Here is a 19,582-nt window from a genome sequence, read left to right as displayed (position 1 = left end):
CATTGATTAGAAGCATATTTCCCGGGGGTGTATGCTACCCCTTATTCTAATCTAGACACTAAACACTAGATCAGTGTTTCTCAACCTTTGTGCCCTGTTGACGGAAGGCCCTGTCACATCAGGTCCCTCTCACAGCACTGAATGACAGGGCTGTCACAGGCCCTGTCATGGTATTATGTTACCAGCCCTGTCACAGGGATGTCAGGCACAGGCCCCAAACTGCCACTGACACCGTCACACAGGCACAGCCTTGGCTGGGCTGGGTACTAGGCAACCCGGCGTGGCGGACAGCTCAATGAGGATATCACTCCCTTCCTTGATCACTCCAGTAGATGGCGGCAATGCAACGATTATGGATGCCAAACAAAAGAGTCATGTGACTGCGCTCAATGACGTCAGATCAAAGTTGCTCTTCCGGGTGTATTTCTACTAGATGGTGTTCGGTTTGACAGAGCTAAGTAGCTACATTATTAGTTCTTTCTATAATCAAATAACCTTATTAAAGAAATGAATCGTATTTTCGGTCGAGGGACACCAAAGGGTCCACCACCCAACCTCACAGACTGCATAGGAAGTGTAAGTTGATTATTTTGACATCCACATGAAGACAGTCATGAAGGAAATAAACAAAGAGCTCTTTCTGGGCATTGTTTCTGGGAGTTCGGGCAGAGAGAGAGAGAGAGAGAGAGAAAGCTGACGCCAATAAGCATAAACCAGACTAATAGTTTATAACGTTTTAATTGACATGTCATGGGCAGATTGTTAGCTCTTATCGGATGCTATTAGGCCAGTTAGAATGCAAAAGAAAGACGTTTATAGATGGATGCTATAGCTATGCCCAAAGTCTTGTTTGGTTACGTAATTGACGTAACAAGATGACTGTGTCAAATATAAAACATGATGTGCTTGTTATAGTTTACTGGGAAGAGATTAAAGTCTAGAAGTAGGAATTTGATGTTTTTTGTGACAATCTTGGTCAACATTAATAACCAGTTTGGCAGGTTTCAAGGGAGTGACTACTATGAACCTTGACAAAAAATGTATCTCGGCACATTTCTCATGGCCGTGAATGACTCATCCTAGCCGCAATTAGCAACTCTAGTTTGTTTTTATAATGGGATGAATCTAGAGTTGCAATACCCTCCATTGACTCCCCACTCATCCTCTGCTTGTTTAAACAACGTTAAACTCACCAATATTGCAGCTGTAGGCCAAGCTTGAATTATCCTCTTTCAATCTGCCAAGCGTTTGTTTCATAAAAATGTTATGGTTGACGACAGAGTACAGCATATTGCAATGGGTCTGGTCCACAAGATTCGATACAGCACCAAGATACCCATGTACCTGTCTAAATACTTCCTTAAAGTCAACAAAGTCCACACCCATAACACCAGAGGGAGCTCAACAAACCATGTGCAATCCAGATTCGTCACAAACGAGGGACTAAATAATTTTCGCTCCTATGCCACCAAAATGTGGAACACCCTACCAACAGTCATTAAGACATGCGAATCCCTTGACTCCTTCAAAACCGCTCTCAAAGGTCACCTACGGACGGCTGCAATTCGAAACTGGCCCCCGTAAAACCTGAATCCCCCACCCACCCCTTTTTCCCCTCACTTCATCGGTCGATTAGACCTTCAGTGTGACAGTGTGCGGGACCTTTTCTTTGTTTTTCAAAGATACCCTTTTTATTGTCATGATTTGTCACACTCACAACTCGAGTTGGCTTTGTCCGCAGCGTAAACGTCTTTAAATAAATATTTTTTGAAAAGTCTATGAGGAAAATGAACGGGGAATTATTTTCCGGATCTCTCGTCGTCATGAAATGGAGCGGGACTGTGATGCTCTATTGCAACTCTAGATTCATCCCATTATAAAAAAAATCTATAGTTGCGAATTGCGGCTAACTGATGGTTTAGTGGTTGCTCACAACGTTTATTTACCAGCTGCTATGCAATTGACGATATTCAGACCGTGGCCATCTTGCCAGCAAGGTGCTAACTAGGTGTAACTTCCCATTGACAGCCCATTCATCCAAACAGAAAAGTCCTAGCTTTATTGTATTAAACGAATACGAGACGGCTCGCCCCTTTTCCAACTCGCCCAAAGCGGCGAAGATCGGTCGCCTCAATGGAAAGAGCGGTCGCCCCAACGGGAAGAGCGGTCGCCCCTTCAGTCTTGACATACATACAACATGATGTGTGATGATGTTGCTTTGCCTTATTATTGACTGAGTTTTGAAAGTAAAGAAGAGTTGTGTTTAAGCTGTCATGGTCCACTGATTCACAATAGTAGCCGAAAGATTCCACGTAAATTGCACGCTGCCTTCATGATTTGAGTCATTTTCAAAAATCCACCTGTCTCCACGGCTCGGGGCGAGCCGTCATCACTTTTCGAAATTCTGTGGCGAGCCGTCTTCGCTTTTCGAAATTCAGTGGCGAGCCGTCTTCACTTTTCGCGGGGGCGAGTTGGAAAAGGGGCGAGACGACCTGGTACCTATTAAACAACGTCAAACTCACCAACATTGCAGCTGTACGGAAAGCTTGAATTATCCTCTTTCAATCTGTAAAGTTTTTGTTTCATAAAAATCCACCGTAGACATGTTATGAGCTACTTCCTGTCAAGAAATTCTGTGCAAGTTCAAGTGTCAGAGTTTGGGAGTGTTGGATGCTGCGTGCTGAGTGCTGCGTAGTGCGTACCACCTTGAATTTGCACATAATGCAGGAGGCAGCAGGAGGTTGCTTCACTGATAACGAGTGCTTCCAAACTCCAATACTTAGGACAAAAATCACCTGCAAGGAATTTCTTGACAAGAAGTAGCTCATATTAAACTACAGTGGGTTTTTATGAAACAAACACTTTGCAGATAGAGGATAATTCAAGCTTTTTGCACAGATGCAATGTTGGTGAGTTTGACGTTGTTTAATACAATCAGATAGGACTTTTCTGTTTGGGTGAATGGGCCTTTAAAATGACTAGAAAGTCAAACCACCGCTCTGCTGTCCTATCTGGCTAATCTGGCTCTAAAACAGAAGAGGACATTCTACAGTATAAGATTTAGACTCTCGTAGATGTATTTCATCAGTTTTGACATTTTCAATTTATGAGAAAATCCTGCCATGGCGTCACTGACTCACTACTGTTATAAACGTATTGTTTGGTCAATTTGGGGCACATAATAATGTTGATTGTTGATGCTGAACTGAAGACCTAATTTGTATAACAAAGACATATTTCTTATTCTGTTTGAAGGTGGACTCTCGAGCGGAGTCCATTGACAAGAAGATTGCCAGACTAGATGTTGAACTGGTGAAGTACAAAGACCAGATGAAGAAGATGAGAGAGGGACCTTCAAAGGTGAGCTTTCATCATGTTCCATAAAGGTGACATAGTTTTGCATTAAGAACATTAGTTACACATCAAATGTGGTGCCAGCCATGTATTCAATGTGTTTTTGTTTTCTATTAGAACATGGTCAAGCAGAAGGCGATGCGAGTTCTGAAGCAGAAGAGAGCGTAAGTAGAGTTGTACAGAATGTTTTCCTTCCCGATACCTACTGATCCGATACCAGTGTGTAATTAAAAAAATCACATCCGTGTGAAGTGAGGGGCGCACTTGTACATCATCCATTCATTGTCAATTGTCGAGTTATGGGGGACTGGGAGTCTTTGAAATTAAGAAGTCAGATCAGAACGACTGATCTAGGAATACATTTAAAAAAATATATACCTTTTTCTTTTCTTTTTTTGCACCTTCAAGTTAGTAAAATAATATAACATCACCTCAAACATTCAAAATATTACTGTAAATGAAATATCATGTGATACATTTACGTGGCATCGGATACCGATACAGCATTATAGGCAGCTTTTCCAATATTGGTATCGGAACAGGAACAACTTTAAATAGAAGTTGTTTTAAACTTGGTGCAGAACAGCAGAAGTCATCAGGCTGCCATTTGACAATAAATGTTAAGGCTCAGCATACTTTGACAATTAGTGGAAATAGGTTTCACCATCTCAACATATTGTGTTATTTTTGGGTGGGAAATTGTAAACATTTTGAAAATGTGCCCAAAATAAATAGAGACACCAGGATGTGATTGAGAATAAACTTCACTGTACATCGATATTGTCTCCGCAGGTATGAGGGCCAGAGAGATAACCTCATGCAGCAGTCATTTAACATGGAACAACAAAACTACACGATCCAGTCTCTCAAAGACACTAAAACCACAGTAAGGGACATGTGGCATTCTGCAACTACAGTATGAATACTTTGTCTGGGATGCTAACAAAACGTTTGGTTTCTTAACCTTAAGTGTGCTTTTCTTTTAGGTGGATGCCATGAAGATCGGTGCCAAAGAAATGAAGAAAGCCTACAAGAATGTGAAGATTGACCAGATCGAGGTAATATGCTGCTTTAACGGTATTATTCTACAGTACAGGGACGGCCATAGTTGAATGGGTAGAGAGGCTGGCTGGGAAACGGAAGGTCCCAGATCTATCTAAGTGTCCCTGAGCAAGACACTTAAACCCCTGGCACGCATACTCCTGTTTTTAGGCGATAACCTACTCACTAACGGTGGTTGGGAAAACTACAACATGACTTCACTGAGCCACGGTGATAAGCGGCTCACCGCCCACCCCAACACATCTGTTTTTTACTAACTACCGTGGTGGTTGCCGTTGTTAGGTTATCAACTAAAAACTGGAGTATGTGTCCTGCTTAAGTGCTCCCTGGCTTCTGTATTAATAATGCCACTGCTCCTAATAATTACAGAGGACATAATTAACTTTTTTTTTTAAATACGCCAAAGGACTGGACCATATCAATACATTATTATTAGCCTACAGATTTGTTTCTATTGCACTCATTTCTCGGCACCGTTAGCATCTCCGTAATCATGTTATGATTACTTGGGGAATTCATATAAATTAATACAGCAAACATTCATACTCCAAACCTTGAATACAGGATGCAGACATATTAACTATTCCCATGGTTTAGTTAATTCAGAGATTTTAAATTGCCACATTTTAAATTTGAATTCCCAATGCCAGTGACTCTCACACAAGACAAATGGATCCCCTGAAATAAACATGGTGTAAAAGTTTTTTCTTTTTTTTTTGTAATATTCAGGATCTTCAGGACCAGCTGGAGGACATGATGGAAGATGCCAACGAGGTGCAGGAGGCGATGAGCAGAAGCTACGGCACGCCTGAGATCGATGATGACGACCTAGAAGCGGGTCAGTGCAAAACAGTGGTTTTCAAACCCTTTTCTGTAAAACATCTGGCAGCATCGTTGGATAATCACTCAACGGCCCTGCGTACACCCGCTTCGACTGTTATCAATGGACAAGACCGCAGTTATCAGTTCGGATCAGTACGATTGTTTTGAGTATGGGCATGCCTGCCGACTGAAAAAAACAAAAACGACAGGATTAAGGTTGGCGAACATGCGTTAATATTAGGACCGCGCTGCGACATGCTTGCGGTTAAGTTTAGGGGAGGGTATGAGGAGGCTTGTCATTTTCAGTAGGCTCCCAGCATGTCCAGTAGACCTGAATAGACCGATAAGATCGGTTAACGTGTCATCAACGCCAATCGCAGCCAGTAGGCTCCAGACGAGCCGACCGGCTAGATAAGATCGGCTTAATAAGTAACCTACTGGGAATTATCGGTTGATTTTCGGTCGAGGAGGCAGCAGAACGTTGCTTTACCGAAAGCGAGCGCTTCCAAACTCCAACATTTAGAAAGAATTATCACCTGCAAGGAATTTCTTGACATAAAGTAGCTCATAACATGTCTATGGTGGATTTTTATGAAACAAACACTTTGCATATAGAAAGAGATAATTCAAGCTTTTTGTACAGCTGCAATGTTGGTGAGTTTGACGTCATTGAATACAATTAGATAGGACTTTGTCTGTTTGGATGTATGGGCTGTCAATGGCAAATTGCGGCTAGTTGCCACTAGGGATATCGGTAACTGTTAATTTCCCAGGGGGTAGCCGACAGCATTATCCGGTTAATTAACGGTTGTTGATATATATATTTTTTGAATACCCCAAATGTAATATGCATGTACATAATTAAACGTTGGTAGATGAATGGTATACATTTATGTATGCTCCTTTTTAAAAGACAAACAAAAAAGCAACATTTAACAATACAAATAAATTGGCTTAATCATCAATAAACAACGCATCGTGATCTGCACGCATGCATCTGCGAGTCCAAAAGATAAATAAATACAACGCTGTTGTTTCCAGTCCAGATCTGAGCAACCTACCTATAAAGCCACTGGCCACTTGGGCTAAGCCTTTTTTATTATTATTATGCATGTCAACGTGTTGTTTGACTTTTCGCTGACGAGTAAACCCTCTCAGTCCGCCTGGTAAGCATACTGTAGATGGTGTAGGCTATACGGTGCTGCGTTGCTACTTGCCTATTGGGTCATGACTCTTTAGTCGACTGGTTAACGTACGTGCCATTGGAATGGGGAACCCGGGTTCGCCTCCCGGCCGAGGCTACATTGGTGGCAGCGGTGTGTTTGGGTAACCTCTACAAGTATGTTCCCGGAACGGCACAGACCTCAACCTGGGTAGTCGACAGCTCCGTCAGTCTCCCTGGGGTAGAGGGTCCCCCCAGTCAGTCGAGCCTATTTCCTGGCTGGCGCGCGTGGACGCGCTTCCAGGTGGGGCACTGGGGGGGGACTGTAGGCTATACAGTGCTGCGTTGCTACTTGCCTATCGGATCATGACTCTTTAGTCGACTGGTTAACGTACGTGCCATTGGAATGGGGAACCCGGGTTCGCCTCCTGGCCGAGGCTACAATAGCACATGGCTAACTTAGCTGTGCCAGTGTGGGAACCTCTGGGAAGACTGAGGAGGCGGCTGTAAAGTGTAAACTTTCTCCAGGCCAATAATAGTGCCAAGTAGGTCTCTCCACTTTGATGGACATTGATACACCGATACGGTCGACATGTTGTGTTAATCTCGTCTCGCTGACACACGCTTTTAGTTTTGACAACCGTCGGCAACGCTACCGTTGTGCAGAGCCATTGCAGTACGACAGAGAACTTTGCACCATTGACTGCATTGAGGGGGCAGAAAACAGCGCTCGGAGTGTGACAAGCTGGAGTTTGAAATGCATTGTTTTCAACGCGGGCGGTGCAAATAACAGCAATTTTAGGCATGTGTGCAACATGACAACTGTTTTAAAATATTGTACAACAATGACAACTAAAGTTTCTGTGTTGCCACCCTGCCATTAACTTAATGGCAAGATAACCGCCGTGTGTGCATATGGTCTTCTCTATTGAGTATCAAACATGAGTATTCTGAGAATTTTGAGTATCTTGGAACATCTGAAGCTCCAATAGTTTAGAAGATAGAGCCATGTTTTAAGTAGCGGTTATTTTTTAAAGGCTGTGGTCATTTCCGGGTATTTCGTCCCGGATAGAGAATTTCTCACAGTTCCTAAGTTGTTCGCGGGGGTCAGGTCAGGTCCTAGACTACCAGGAGGAAGTTACTGTAACTAATGTTGCTCTGGAGAGGGAAGTCTGGAACTCTCTGGTGGAGCTGTTGCCCCCGTGACCCGAATACGGATAAGCTGTTGAAGATGGATGGATCAATAATTGAATCTCCACAATAGGCATGACATATAAATTCAAAAATCATGGTTGATATGCCGGTATTAAAGGAGAATTCCATACTAGAAGGCTTTCTTGCCTTTATTTGTAGTCGTTATGTCCCCACCAAAGAGGTCCAGGTGTTATTTTGTGCAAAAGTGCATTATTGGCTTTTTCCCCTACCATAAGCCCTCAATGGGGGTTGGCTTTTTGTGCTAATTCGCTTATTTCCATTGAAATAAGTAGTAAAGTGTGCCGCTTGGGATACCATTTACATTATGAAGAGAGGATATATATAAAATAAAAATCACACCCGTGTGAACTGAGTGGTGTAAGGTATTATATAGCCTGATCAGCTCTGATCTGACGTAATGAAATCACACCCGGATGTGATTTCACAACTGGCTGTTTTTGTGCAGAAAAAATGAGCATGGTTGCTACGGTCATCCAGTTCACCCGGGTGTGATTTAATTACGTCAGAAATTATTTTGAACATAGCAACCATGCTCATTTTTTCTGCACACAAAAGCCAGTTGTAGGAGTGGTTTACACCACTCAAAAATGATTGAGCGATGGAAATAAGCAAATGAATACCCTATGGGGTATTCATTTGCTTATTTCCCCATTTAATTCAATGCAATTCATTGAGGGCTTATGGTAAGGGAAATAGCTGCTTTTCACCTGGACCTCTTTGGTGGGGACGTAACAACTACAAATAAAGGTAAGAAAGCCTTCTAGTATGGAATTCTCCTTTAACAGGTATAATGGCTGTTGTAGAACAAAACATGAAACTCACAGGCTTATGTCAACTTGAACGACCAACGTTACCTTATTTCAGAATAAATCAAGGGTGATTATGAACTCACTTAGAACTGCAAACTGTAGCAGTGGAATCACACTGTGCTATGCCCTATGGTTTAAGGTTGGAATGAAAATTATACAATTAGTTGAAGGGCAAGGATAATGCCATTCCCATTTTGAATATCTAATGGTTCGTCAATCATATTCAAACAAATTGTAGCTCTTTATAAAGGGCAGGGTTGGAACACTCTTATACATAGCGAGAAAGACTATACTCTTTGGATTCATAGAGACGTTCCTACCTACACTGGATGATTGGTACAAGGAGCTAATGACTGTGGTTCCTCTGGAGAAACTGACTTATCTCCTCCGCGATAACATGGAAGGGTTCACGAACGTATGGGACCCTTCTAGACTGCGCTTCAATGTACCTTATTGAACGGTAGTGAATAACAAAGACTCTGGTGACCTGTAATGTACAATCATGTCAAAACTGTGGTGAGTCGTTGCGTCTTGTTTTTTTTGTTTGTAATTTGTTTTTTGTCTGCATTGTAATGTCCGTATTGTGGTAAAAATGTGTGGTTCTATATACATTGAATTGCGATTGTTCAGCTGTGAAATTTCAGAGCCGGAAGGAAGGGCAGGAAGCCCTTTATATCCTTCATAGATTAAAAACTAGACACGTAACTAGTAAATTACACACTAAAACTGGATAGTTTCAGAAATGAACTCTGTCGTTTGTGTCCACAGAGCTTGATGCCCTTGGAGATGAACTGCTGCTGGATGAGGACAGCTCCTACCTGGATGAGGCCTCTACAGCTCCCTCCATCCCAGAGGGCTTGCCCAGTGACAAGGCCACCACCAACAGGGTACGAATAACTTTAGTTTTGCCAGAATTAGCACACGTCTGAGTAACTCGATAGCGGCTACTTAAGTATTCCCTCTTTACTCCAATTCCTTAACGGTTCACATTAACTATTCCTATAGGGGGTTCCAATAGGAACACGTCTGTAACAGATGGTCTGTTAGGTTCCATTTGTACACTCAGAGTTATGGTGCTCCTTGAAATTAAAGTTTGGAATTGAGAACCAATGGTTCAACGAAATGTATGAGCTTAGCTATATTTTATATAATTTTTACACACTTCTCATTCTGAAATTTGTTTTGTAATAATTGTTCATTTGAATGGTTTCAGGATGGTGTTCTGGTGGATGAATTTGGCCTGCCACAGATTCCTGCAACCTAAAGATTTACAGTACAGACAGCAAACGACAACACTGATGTTTTACGGCAACCTAAGAGTTACAGCCAGTGGTAACACTGCTGTTCTATATGTATCATAGGCCTTTTTTGTACTTATGCAACGACACTCCCCAGCGTCAGGTGGTGGTGACAGCATTGAAATGTCTTATCAAAGCAGCTTCAGGTTAGTTAACCCATTTTGGGCGGGAACGCCTTTTGGTGTTCGCATTATGTTGTGCTTTAGCTATTGAAAAATAGCAGATCTACAAGCTCATAGCACGCCACCGAGTGGCGCGCTACGAGCTTGTAGGTCTGCTATTTTTGAAAAATCGAAGAACGACAATACATAAACATAGCTTTTCAAAAAACTGTCAGGATGTAGAAGACATTTTTAGAATCTTTCCCAGGTCAAAATGGGTTAATGGTAAAGCATGGCATGGATCACACTCCATAGTATATATAATGGTTAAGGATATCATCTTTTCTATGAATAAATGCCTTTCCTCTCTTGAGGTGATTCTTGAAATTTGGAGTGACTAACGACTTTCTACCGCAGCATGGTGTTCCCAGCGAAATAAATTATATTTTCTGAAAATGAACCCTGATCTTTTTTTGTTAAACTTGATTTAAAACAAAGTCATGTCAAATGTATTATAAAATAATTTATTATACAGGAATCGAAATCAATCGAATCGAAAAAATTATAAATACTGTACTGTAAGTACAGTCTTGAAAAAGGAAGATCTCTCCAGAAGTAACTGCTGTAACATTCTCATCACATGTTTCGTGTTGTCACCAGCTCAGCCTGTAACTGTGTGGAAAGATCTTCTTATGCAGATATTCTACGACGTCTGTCTGGCTTTGTAGTTTCTCAAATTCAAAGAAAGGTATCTAAAAGAAAAGGGAATACATCATTTGATTGGTCAAGAGAATGTATGCTGTTATGCCAGCCACAAAAATAAATGTTATAGTCATACCTAAGAGCAAAATGTATAGTATCATAACACTAAATAGTTTTTTTTTCCTGACCGGCTATTGTGCATATCACACATTAGCCATAGAAAAGGAATAGTGTCCAATATCATAAGTGGGTGTAAACAAGCCGGCTTTTGTGCTGGCTAATCCACAATATTGTGAAGTATGAGAGTGATGAGCAGATTTTAAAGTGCAACAATGTTTTCAGCTGGTAGAGGACATATAGGGCCACTAATGCCAGGAATTGATTCTGGTCCCAATCTGGAGTGCTCACACCTCTGGTGGAGTAATAAGTGCATTCATTTAAGGGCTCCCAGGTGAGCTATTAAACAGGCCCTCCATTTACAGCAGAGACTCTGAATCAGAAGAAAATAGCTGACGGTTCAAACAGGTAAACAAACAGGCACTCAATTTACAGCAGAGACTGAATCAGAAGAAAATAGCTGACGGTTCAAACAGGTAAACAACAGAGGCGGGTCGGTTTTTGCTTTCCTTTTGCCTATCTCCAATATTGTTATGCAACTGCAGGGGTCTGGGTCTCCTTAAATGAGTGCACTCCATTTGAGAGGAAGACTCAACGAGGGTGGTTAGTTCTAATTTAAAGTGAGGAAGGTGCCAAAGAGTTTCAAGTTAAACAGATATGAGCAGCTCGGGAAGGGGAGCCTGAAGTCTTGTTTTTAGTCTAGTTTTGACAACATGCTTTATAAAGGAGGGGAAAACCTGACAAATGTGTGCATATTGGTAGCATTGATGAAACCATACATTATCTTTTAAGCCTTGTGTGACAATCTCAAAATATATGACAATGTAGTTTTAAATAGAACAATTACTATAGTCTGGTTGCCACACTAATGAATTATAACTTAACTATGTATAACACAAATGCAGTGAACGGGACTCCGGAGCCTCTCACCTGAACAACTTCATATCCCAGAAGTCTTAGATGTCGTTGCTTGATGGCCTCTTTTCCCAGCAGCTGCCTCGTGTTGGTAGTGAACCTCCTTTCTCCATCAATGCAAAGTGCTATTCTGCAATGATGACCCAAATAATTAGTGTTAAAACCGTAGATGTATAAAAACGTACTTAGCTTGCAGAATTCTCAACCGATTTTCACATGATTTGTTATAAATGTCAGACATGGGGTGGGACAATGACAATTTCACATCCCAACTAATTTCACAGTTGTGCATTAACCCATTAAAACCGGGAAAGCATCCACACCTCTTGTAGACCTCTTCACGATAACTGGCAGGCTGGACAAATCCTTCTTCATCAAGCTTTATTTCCACATCTGAAACAAACAAAACAAAAAAGGAATAGTTAGGTAACAAAAAGAGGAAGTTACATTTTAATAAGTTTAATCTTCACCTTGGTGTCGCATTGGTGAATCCATCTCTGGTGGGACGCTATTTAAAAGACTTCATCACGCGCACATCGCTTAACACCTACACTACAGGTCAGTGGTCACACAATGGATAATTGATATGCATCTAGGCCAGTGGTTTTCAACCAGTGGTCCGGGGACCACCAGTGGTCCTTGAGCGGTTTCCAGGTGGTCCCCAGCTAAATGATAACCAAATGGACCCTTATAGATCTTTAACTCTTTGAGAGCGTAAAATGAAACCAAATGGGTAAGGGTCCATTTGGTTTCAATTTACACTCAACAGTTAAACATTATTTAACAAGAATAACTTAATTTACAAGACGTCTACACAATTATGTAAAATAATTATTTTGATCAATGTTTGCCTGTTATGTTATGTTGCCTCCTATGGCAGGGGTTCTCAATGTTTTTAGCTGGGGACCCCCGGAAATGCTTTGGCCATGTCTCACAGACTTTCTGAAAAATCTCTGGCGGACGGCGCGTTACCGGGTGCAATGGCCGATGCAACACTGCCTGTGTGCATGCCTAAAATTAGGACACCAGGGTTAAAGTTTTGTTAGTTACCTATTGTGTAGCAGTATGGAGTGAGAACTCTCGATGCAAAGTATGACCGGGCCCCCAGCAGGTGTACCAGTCCATTTCTCACATGGTGGTAAAGATGTACATCCATCGGTGTCTCCAGCGAGTTTCCGAGCAGGAGGAAAGACTTGACCCGGTACATAGGGAGGAGCCTGGGACCCTGTGGGGAATTGGATGTCACAGTACATGTGCATTGTGTTTAATTATTGGCAATCTCAGATTTCACAACTTAAAGGGCCACTTCACCCCTTTTGCAACCAGATCTTATTTTAAGGATGTTTGGGAGACAAGAAACACTTTCCTGGGGTTTTTATGTGGGTAATATGTGTTTTTAGATATTTTTGTATTTCAAAGTGTCCATGGGCTCCATGATGTCATGGACACTGGGCTCACTTCCTTCCTGGACTACAATTCCCATAATGCTTTGGTCCACTGCTCCTCCTTGTGGATAGGGGGAGGGCTGCCTTACTGAGACAACATGTAGTCCAGCAAATAAGTGAGCCCAGTGTCCATGACATCATGGAGCCCATGGACACTTTGAAATACTAAAATATCTAAAAACACATATTACCCACGTAAAAACCCCAAGAAAGTGTTTCTTGTCTCCAAAACATCATTAAAATAAGATCTGGTTGCTAAAGGGGTGAAGTGGCCCTTTAAGTTCTATTTGTGTTGACCTGTCACATAACAGATAACAAAAATGATTTAAAATTTGTATTTGATCACATTACAAATAATTTCCCACTACAATGCAATATGAAATACTGGAGAATAACTTAAAGACGTGATATAATTTGTAATGTATTATTTTCTTATGGTATTACATCATAGAAGGGACACTCCAGCTTCACAGTCATGTAGAGTTGAGTCAGCTGAGCCAGGTTGATGCGGTCAATCCCTGTACCCTCTTCTAGAACCAAAAGACAGAGAAACAGTTCAGACTTTGGCTTTGTTGTCAAACTTCATCAGAATAGTAATCAACTTTATTGTCACATGACAGGTTTACAGGTGTAAAACAGTGGATGCAATTCGTTTTTGTGCGAGCTCCATCGTTTTTATGCGTTTCTGAAGGGAGGGGTCGGGCATGGGGACAGTTCAAATTCACACAATGTGTGCAAACAGAACGGAGCCAACCTTAAACGTTAACTAAAACAGTTGGTGTTTAGGCAATAGGCATTAAGGCCCAAACCACACCAATGATTCGCCATGCAACTCCTTGCAACCAAACAGTTGCGAGTAGTTGCATGTAGTTGCATGAAACCATTATCCCCAATGGCTGTTGCAAGGAGTTGCATTGGTTTGGGCTTAAGGGCAGATTCACAGAGTCCGATTGATTTGAACTGTTTCCAAATACGATTGCCTGGTCCCCACTGGCCATGATTCACAATTGGCCTTGATTCTTCCGCACATGAGTACACTTCATTCAACCGTAATGGTGGCTTTCATATTGCAGCGATCCGTATCCGAGTACACTTCAATCGGTCCCAGGAACGGTTGGTTGGGTGATCCGCTCCCGGGAACGGTACGCAGAATTCACCCTACCACAACATTTGCCAAGTGGTCCTGAGTGCGCACCTGGGACAATGTGTGAATCTGCCCTAAGATACAAATGATTAAGTGAGTCTTGGTATGGTTTTAATTAAGGTCAGGGTAAGAATCTGGGTGGGGCGGTTGGCCAATGATATTGCATGACCTCAAACTCCCAAATTCTAAGCTTGAAGAAATTGGATACCAATTCAGGAGTCACAACCAAGCAAAATACTACTACTACTACTACTACTACACTACTACTAATAATAATAATAATACATGTGTGTGATTTTAAATTTTAGTGTTGTTAAATTAGAAAATATACAGAGAGATACAAGGCAAGCTCTTGCTGCGAGCTTGTAAATCTGCTATTTTTGAACATTTTTGAAAGATCTTGAAAGTGTGTGAACTACTGATTTGTAGAATCGGCCTCAGGTCTTAATATTAAATAGCTTTACCTTGCAACTGTTGTAGGAAGTAACCGCTGAAAACTTTGGAAACGAAATTGACCGGGAATCTCTCCACCAGGATGCAGGCATGGAGCAGATCGAGGAGCGTCCGTGGCTGGAATTGAGAGAAGCGTGCATGCAGGTTGGCCTCCACCTTCCGGAACACCTCGCCAGCATTGGGAGGCAGGTAGCCCAGCTTTCCAAACGGTATGATCTGCCTGGCCAGCTGACCGGTGGTGTATTCGTGTGCTCGGTACACAAAGCTCTCGGCCACAGCGTCGAACACGGGCACCGACAGGATGTTCTTCTGCCCGAAGTACTGCATCACCTTGGTGACCGTCTCGGGGTGGGAGGTGAAGGCCATCTTGGGTACGTGCCGCTCTATGGCCGCTACAAAGTAATGATCACTGTGGCCAAAGTGCATCAGCGCCCCGAGCACTACCGTCAGCTCCTCGTCACTGAAGTGGGGCACGTGTCTCACAGCCTGCTTGCACAGGTTAATCACCAGTGGCATGGCCTGAGTCTGGTCCAAGACCACCAGGGCGTCGAGCAGCCCACTGACGGCGACGGGGTCCATCCTGGAGGTGACCAACACGGCGTGGGCGTTCATGGCGTTGAGAAGGTTCTGATAGTGTCCACATTCACCCAACCCGCCCTGCAGCAGTCTGTAGACCGACACGAGGTCGGCCAGGCTCCACTTCGCAGGCGTCTGTCTCTGCACCTGCTCCATGACCTGCACCAGCATGCCGCAGCCAGGGCCCTCCAGCGCCAGCATGGCCTGCCCCAAAGTGCACAGCTGCCCCACGCTCATCCGCCCCTTGTCCAGTCTTTCCTGGCTCTCGGACACCAGCCGCACAATCAGCGTGCTCCAGGGATCCAGGTAGAGGCGCGTGCACGCCAACAGGGCCGACACCAGCCCTTCGTCCGTCAGACTGCCGGATTCCTGCTCCAGCTGGAAGCACAGGGTCTTGACGGTGTCATGCTCCAGCACCGCGGGGTTCTTCAGCGAGGAGCCAGCCGCCTCCAGGTCGGCCACACGATGCAGTGCCGCCGCTCCCATGGTGTCGGAAAGGATCTCCACCATCAGCCTGAGAATAATAGGCACGCCATGATTATTACATAATTATTTGAGATAATTGCAATTATTTTTGTATTTGTTATAATTACAACGCGTCACATCACATTAAATTAAATTAAGTATCTAATAAGTATAACATGCAATATGTCAGTCATTTCTTTGTATATTGTATGTTTATATCGGCCCTGTGCAGATTAATTACGAAGCCTAAAAGGCAAACAGACAGAAATTACATTTTAATTCATGTTGCCAAAATCACACTTAAATCGTTAATCGCAATTATTATTTGTGTGACAATTAATCGTCAACTTGAGTACATGACAGCCCTACCTGAAAACCTGTCGGGAAGAGGAGCAGTTAGCCAGCCGTTCCCGAAACGCCAGCTCCTCCGCGTCCGTCAGCCGATGGAGCAGGGTCAGACGCAACCGAAGTGCCGGATCCCGGTGGAGTCCGACGGAACCGGCGGTGAGGAAGGGCGGCTCCCTAACGATGGTGGACAGTCCCCTGTTGTTCCCACAGCTATGCTGCTGGAGCTTGAGGCAGCGGTGTCTCTGGAATCTGCAGCATCCAGCTGAGGTCCAAAGGCACGATGATGCTACACACTTCTGTCCAACGCTTCTGGCACTTGCCCGGTGTCCTGAAATGCACCTCAGTCCAAAGGCAAGATAAGCGTGAGCGGCGCCAGCCTGCCCGAGCAGCTGAAGCCTCTGGGTCAACTTTAAAGCCATGGGTCAGATCCAGGACTCAGCATGCCCATCAGCTGACCTACATATAAAACAAAAACAAATGTAGACAGGTTTTCAAATAACTTCCCAAAGCATTTAAATCCTCAACTACTAAATTATGAAGTGTGTAGGACAGTGTTTCTCAAAGTGGGTGGTGTGGCACCCTAGGTTGCTGTGACAAAGGTCCAGAGGTGCCACAGCAGCAGTGACAAAGGTCCAGAGGTGCCACAGCAGCAGTGACAACGGTCCAGAGGTGCCACAGCAGCAGTGCCACAGAATTGCTTTGATGATACTTCTGTTCCTTTTGTTACTGAGGCTCTCTCATAAAAGTTTAGGGAGAACTTGCAGCTGTAGGAGGACTGTATGACTTAAATAGGTAGCTGGGCATGGGACAAGCGGACAATGACTTAGTCTGAGTTCTTAAGTTGTCAGATAGTCCCTACTTGCTTCTAATGCTTATTGCTTATGAACTTTCCTTCATTATGCGCCAGCCTATACTGTATAAGGTGATGTGACGTCATGCTGTGACGTCAGCGTTTCCGTGGTTACACCCTCTATACTTGGTCAAACGGACCCGAGTTGCACTGTACTTGGTGTGTTCTTTTTCCATCTGTTATGATATACAGTATGCTTGACTCAGTGGCGATATCCAGATATGATGACCGTCCACTATGTATCAGCTGATCCTCACCCACCACCCCTTGGTTTAGATGTAGACCCATAAGGGACCAGTCAGGTGGAGTGGTCAACCGTCCTAAATAATCACTTATTCACAACAAAAAATAAGAGATTGTTTTGCTATTTTTGGTGAATGTAGTTTCCTCCAGAATAGGGATGCTGGGGTTCAAGTTTTACTCGTGACAACAGTGGCTATTAAAAGGAGGAAAGATTAATTATAATGAATTTACGTACCGCTATATGACATAAATGGAAGGTACTGTAAAGTAACAATGTAACTGTTGTAATAGTATGTTATTTACAGCCCTGTGTGACAGACAGATACATAAGGGCTATTAAGGGGGGTCAACACTGTTGACTCAACAGTAACACTACCCTGCATAGGCCTATGAACTGACTGACCAGTGACCATTCAATTCAGATTGTTGCCTTAATTATAGTTATTACTTTTTAGTATACAAAATACAACACAACACAGGTACACAAGTAAGTGTTGTAATCTCTAAGTACTGGACCCTCGTCTGGTTTGACCTTATATACTCTATGGGTTTGACAGACAGGTAGTGTGTGCAGCCTATCTATAAAGTATGCTACAGTACAGGCAGTACACAATACATATCAAGTACACTGTATCTCAAGTTCAAGTACATAGACTAAGATGTACTGTGCATGGGCTAATATTATAACAGTAAGTACAACACTGAAGTCTGAAACGGTATTAAACTCAAACTGCTTTATCTTTTTGCCCTTGCATGCTAAAAAACGAAAACATTTGGCTTTCTAGCTGGCTAACTAATTCCACTAAAACAAGCTGCCTTTTTATAACACAAAACGTTACGAAGAAGAGTGCAGACTGTCTGCTTAAATGGATATATTAAAATTACTGGTCTGACATACCCGGGTCTTCTCTAGGATTGACGGTCACAGAGCATAGAGTATATAGTCACAGAGCCGCTCATGATACTAGAGATGCCGCCATCTTTGATTAGTAAACCAACGTAACGTGGTTCCGTAACGTCATGTGGAATAATGACCTACTCATAGAGTATATATATAAGGACCTACTTCTTCTTCTTCTTCGTGGGGTTTTATGGCGGTTGGCATCCAAATAGTTGCATTACCGCCCCCTTCTGTTACTCTCACTTTTCTCACTTACAGTCTATCCCATAAACCAGTTTCTTTAATAAATCTGATCACCAATCTCCCCGTGTTATCCTCTGCTGCATCAATTAACTTGGAATAATGACCTACGATTGGTTCGGGGCTGTTCATGTGAAGCCAAGCTGCGCCAATCGCAGTGCCGCGAACAGGAGAGTTTATCCTCGACTAACCTCGCTCTCCAATCCTCGACCGCTAGATGGCGACATCTCTCAAAGGCATTGCATTTTCATTGTCAACCTCAGTGTTGTAATCCATCAGCTATGTTACTTTAACGAACAGATTGTTCCAGTTTAAATATCATATAATACAACTTGTCCTGTTCAACAAAAACTAACTGAAACGGTCTTAACTATACTCATTATTTCCCATAAATTATGGTTTCGTTGCGCAGAAAAGATAGTTTACCTCTGATAACTTCATCACTACATAAGCCATGTTTAGACAAGCTTTTGTCACAATTATATAGTTATTTGTGATTTGATATGGTCTATGCAATTCAGACAGATACAGTAATATGCCTATTGGCACATTTTCTTTAAACTAATTTGGTGGTAGTACTGGTGTGAATTTGGTCAATTTATTTTATGTCAATAGTCTGGAAACACAATTATTTTCTATACTTTTTTTCTCCATACTTATCCGGACCTGGACATGACTAAAATCTAATTCCATACTTTTTATACTCGTGTAGGAACTCTGTAATGTAAAAGAACATAGATTGAGATCTGTTGACAGCTAGTCATGTCACTCATGTGCATCAATAGTCATCCTGTAAAACAGTGGTTCCCAAATGTGTCAGGTGGCGACCCAAGACAGATTAGATGTTTGCCCTGTACCCAAACTAGTGAAAATACCAGATCAGCCATTTTCACTACTTCTTAGTTCTTTTGTTCATTTTATTCAAGAATTGTATAAATTCAAATGTATACATTTCTTTAAAATATTTTAATAATTAAAATATCCCTTTAAATGTAGGAAAAGAAAATGGGATTTTTACTCGAGTGGTGACCCATAATGGGTACCAACCCACCGTTTGGGAAACAGTGCTGTAAAAGACCACTCCCAACAGGACAGGGATGTTGTGAATGTAAATAGATGATCAATATTTATATTCACATTTGAGAACTGTAGCCTACATATACAATGGTGTCGGCCCATTATTCCGACCTCCCATAATTCCAAACAAGGTTAGGGTTTGAGATGGTGTTAGTTCGTAATTGGCAACGTTTGTAGACTGCATACCCCTTCACTTTTAGTCTCAACCTTGCAGTCACCAAATCTCTCCCCGGGATCAAGAAATGGTGTCTCACATAGCCCAAGAAGTGTAAAATCTCATCTT

The 19,582-nt window shown here is 42.6% G+C and overlaps 2 protein-coding genes across 4 annotated transcripts; one reads left to right on the top strand and one right to left on the bottom strand.

Moving 5' to 3' along the window:
• The first annotated feature begins 403 nt into the window (after positions 1 to 403).
• On the top strand, positions 404 to 10,283 carry chmp5b (charged multivesicular body protein 5b). Of its 2 annotated transcripts, XR_013788571.1 has the most exons (9): positions 404 to 576; positions 3,256 to 3,360; positions 3,472 to 3,518; positions 4,147 to 4,240; positions 4,341 to 4,412; positions 5,146 to 5,254; positions 9,193 to 9,311; positions 9,638 to 9,916; positions 9,988 to 10,283. XR_013788571.1 is itself a non-coding variant. In XM_079490334.1 (8 exons), the coding sequence occupies exons 1-8, from the start codon at positions 508 to 510 to the stop codon at positions 9,686 to 9,688; spliced, it is 666 nt and encodes a 221-aa protein (XP_079346460.1). In that variant the 5' UTR covers positions 404 to 507; the 3' UTR covers positions 9,689 to 10,283. The 2 variants fall into 2 exon arrangements, 1 of the variants encoding a protein (XP_079346460.1); XM_079490334.1 differs by having other exon boundaries at positions 9,638 to 10,283.
• Positions 10,110 to 18,114, bottom strand: fastkd3 (FAST kinase domains 3). Of its 2 annotated transcripts, none has more exons than XM_079490327.1 (8): positions 17,980 to 18,114; positions 16,010 to 16,444; positions 14,611 to 15,689; positions 13,447 to 13,532; positions 12,608 to 12,782; positions 11,881 to 11,950; positions 11,573 to 11,687; positions 10,110 to 10,575 (listed from the first exon to the last, which is right to left on the bottom strand). In XM_079490327.1, exons 2-8 carry the CDS (start codon positions 16,405 to 16,407, stop codon positions 10,477 to 10,479), a joined length of 2,022 nt encoding a protein of 673 aa, XP_079346453.1. In that variant the 5' UTR covers positions 16,408 to 16,444; positions 17,980 to 18,114; the 3' UTR covers positions 10,110 to 10,476. The 2 variants fall into 2 exon arrangements, with proteins under 2 accessions (XP_079346453.1, XP_079346454.1); XM_079490328.1 differs by having other exon boundaries at positions 13,447 to 13,529.
• Between the last annotated feature and the right edge of the window lie 1,468 nt (positions 18,115 to 19,582).

Source organism: Electrona antarctica (assembly GCF_951216825.1).
Source record: "Electrona antarctica genome assembly, chromosome: 20".
NCBI lineage: Eukaryota > Metazoa > Chordata > Actinopteri > Myctophiformes > Myctophidae > Electrona > Electrona antarctica.
Note: the sequence above shows the minus strand (reverse complement) of the source record. Positions and strands in the feature narration are given on the sequence as shown.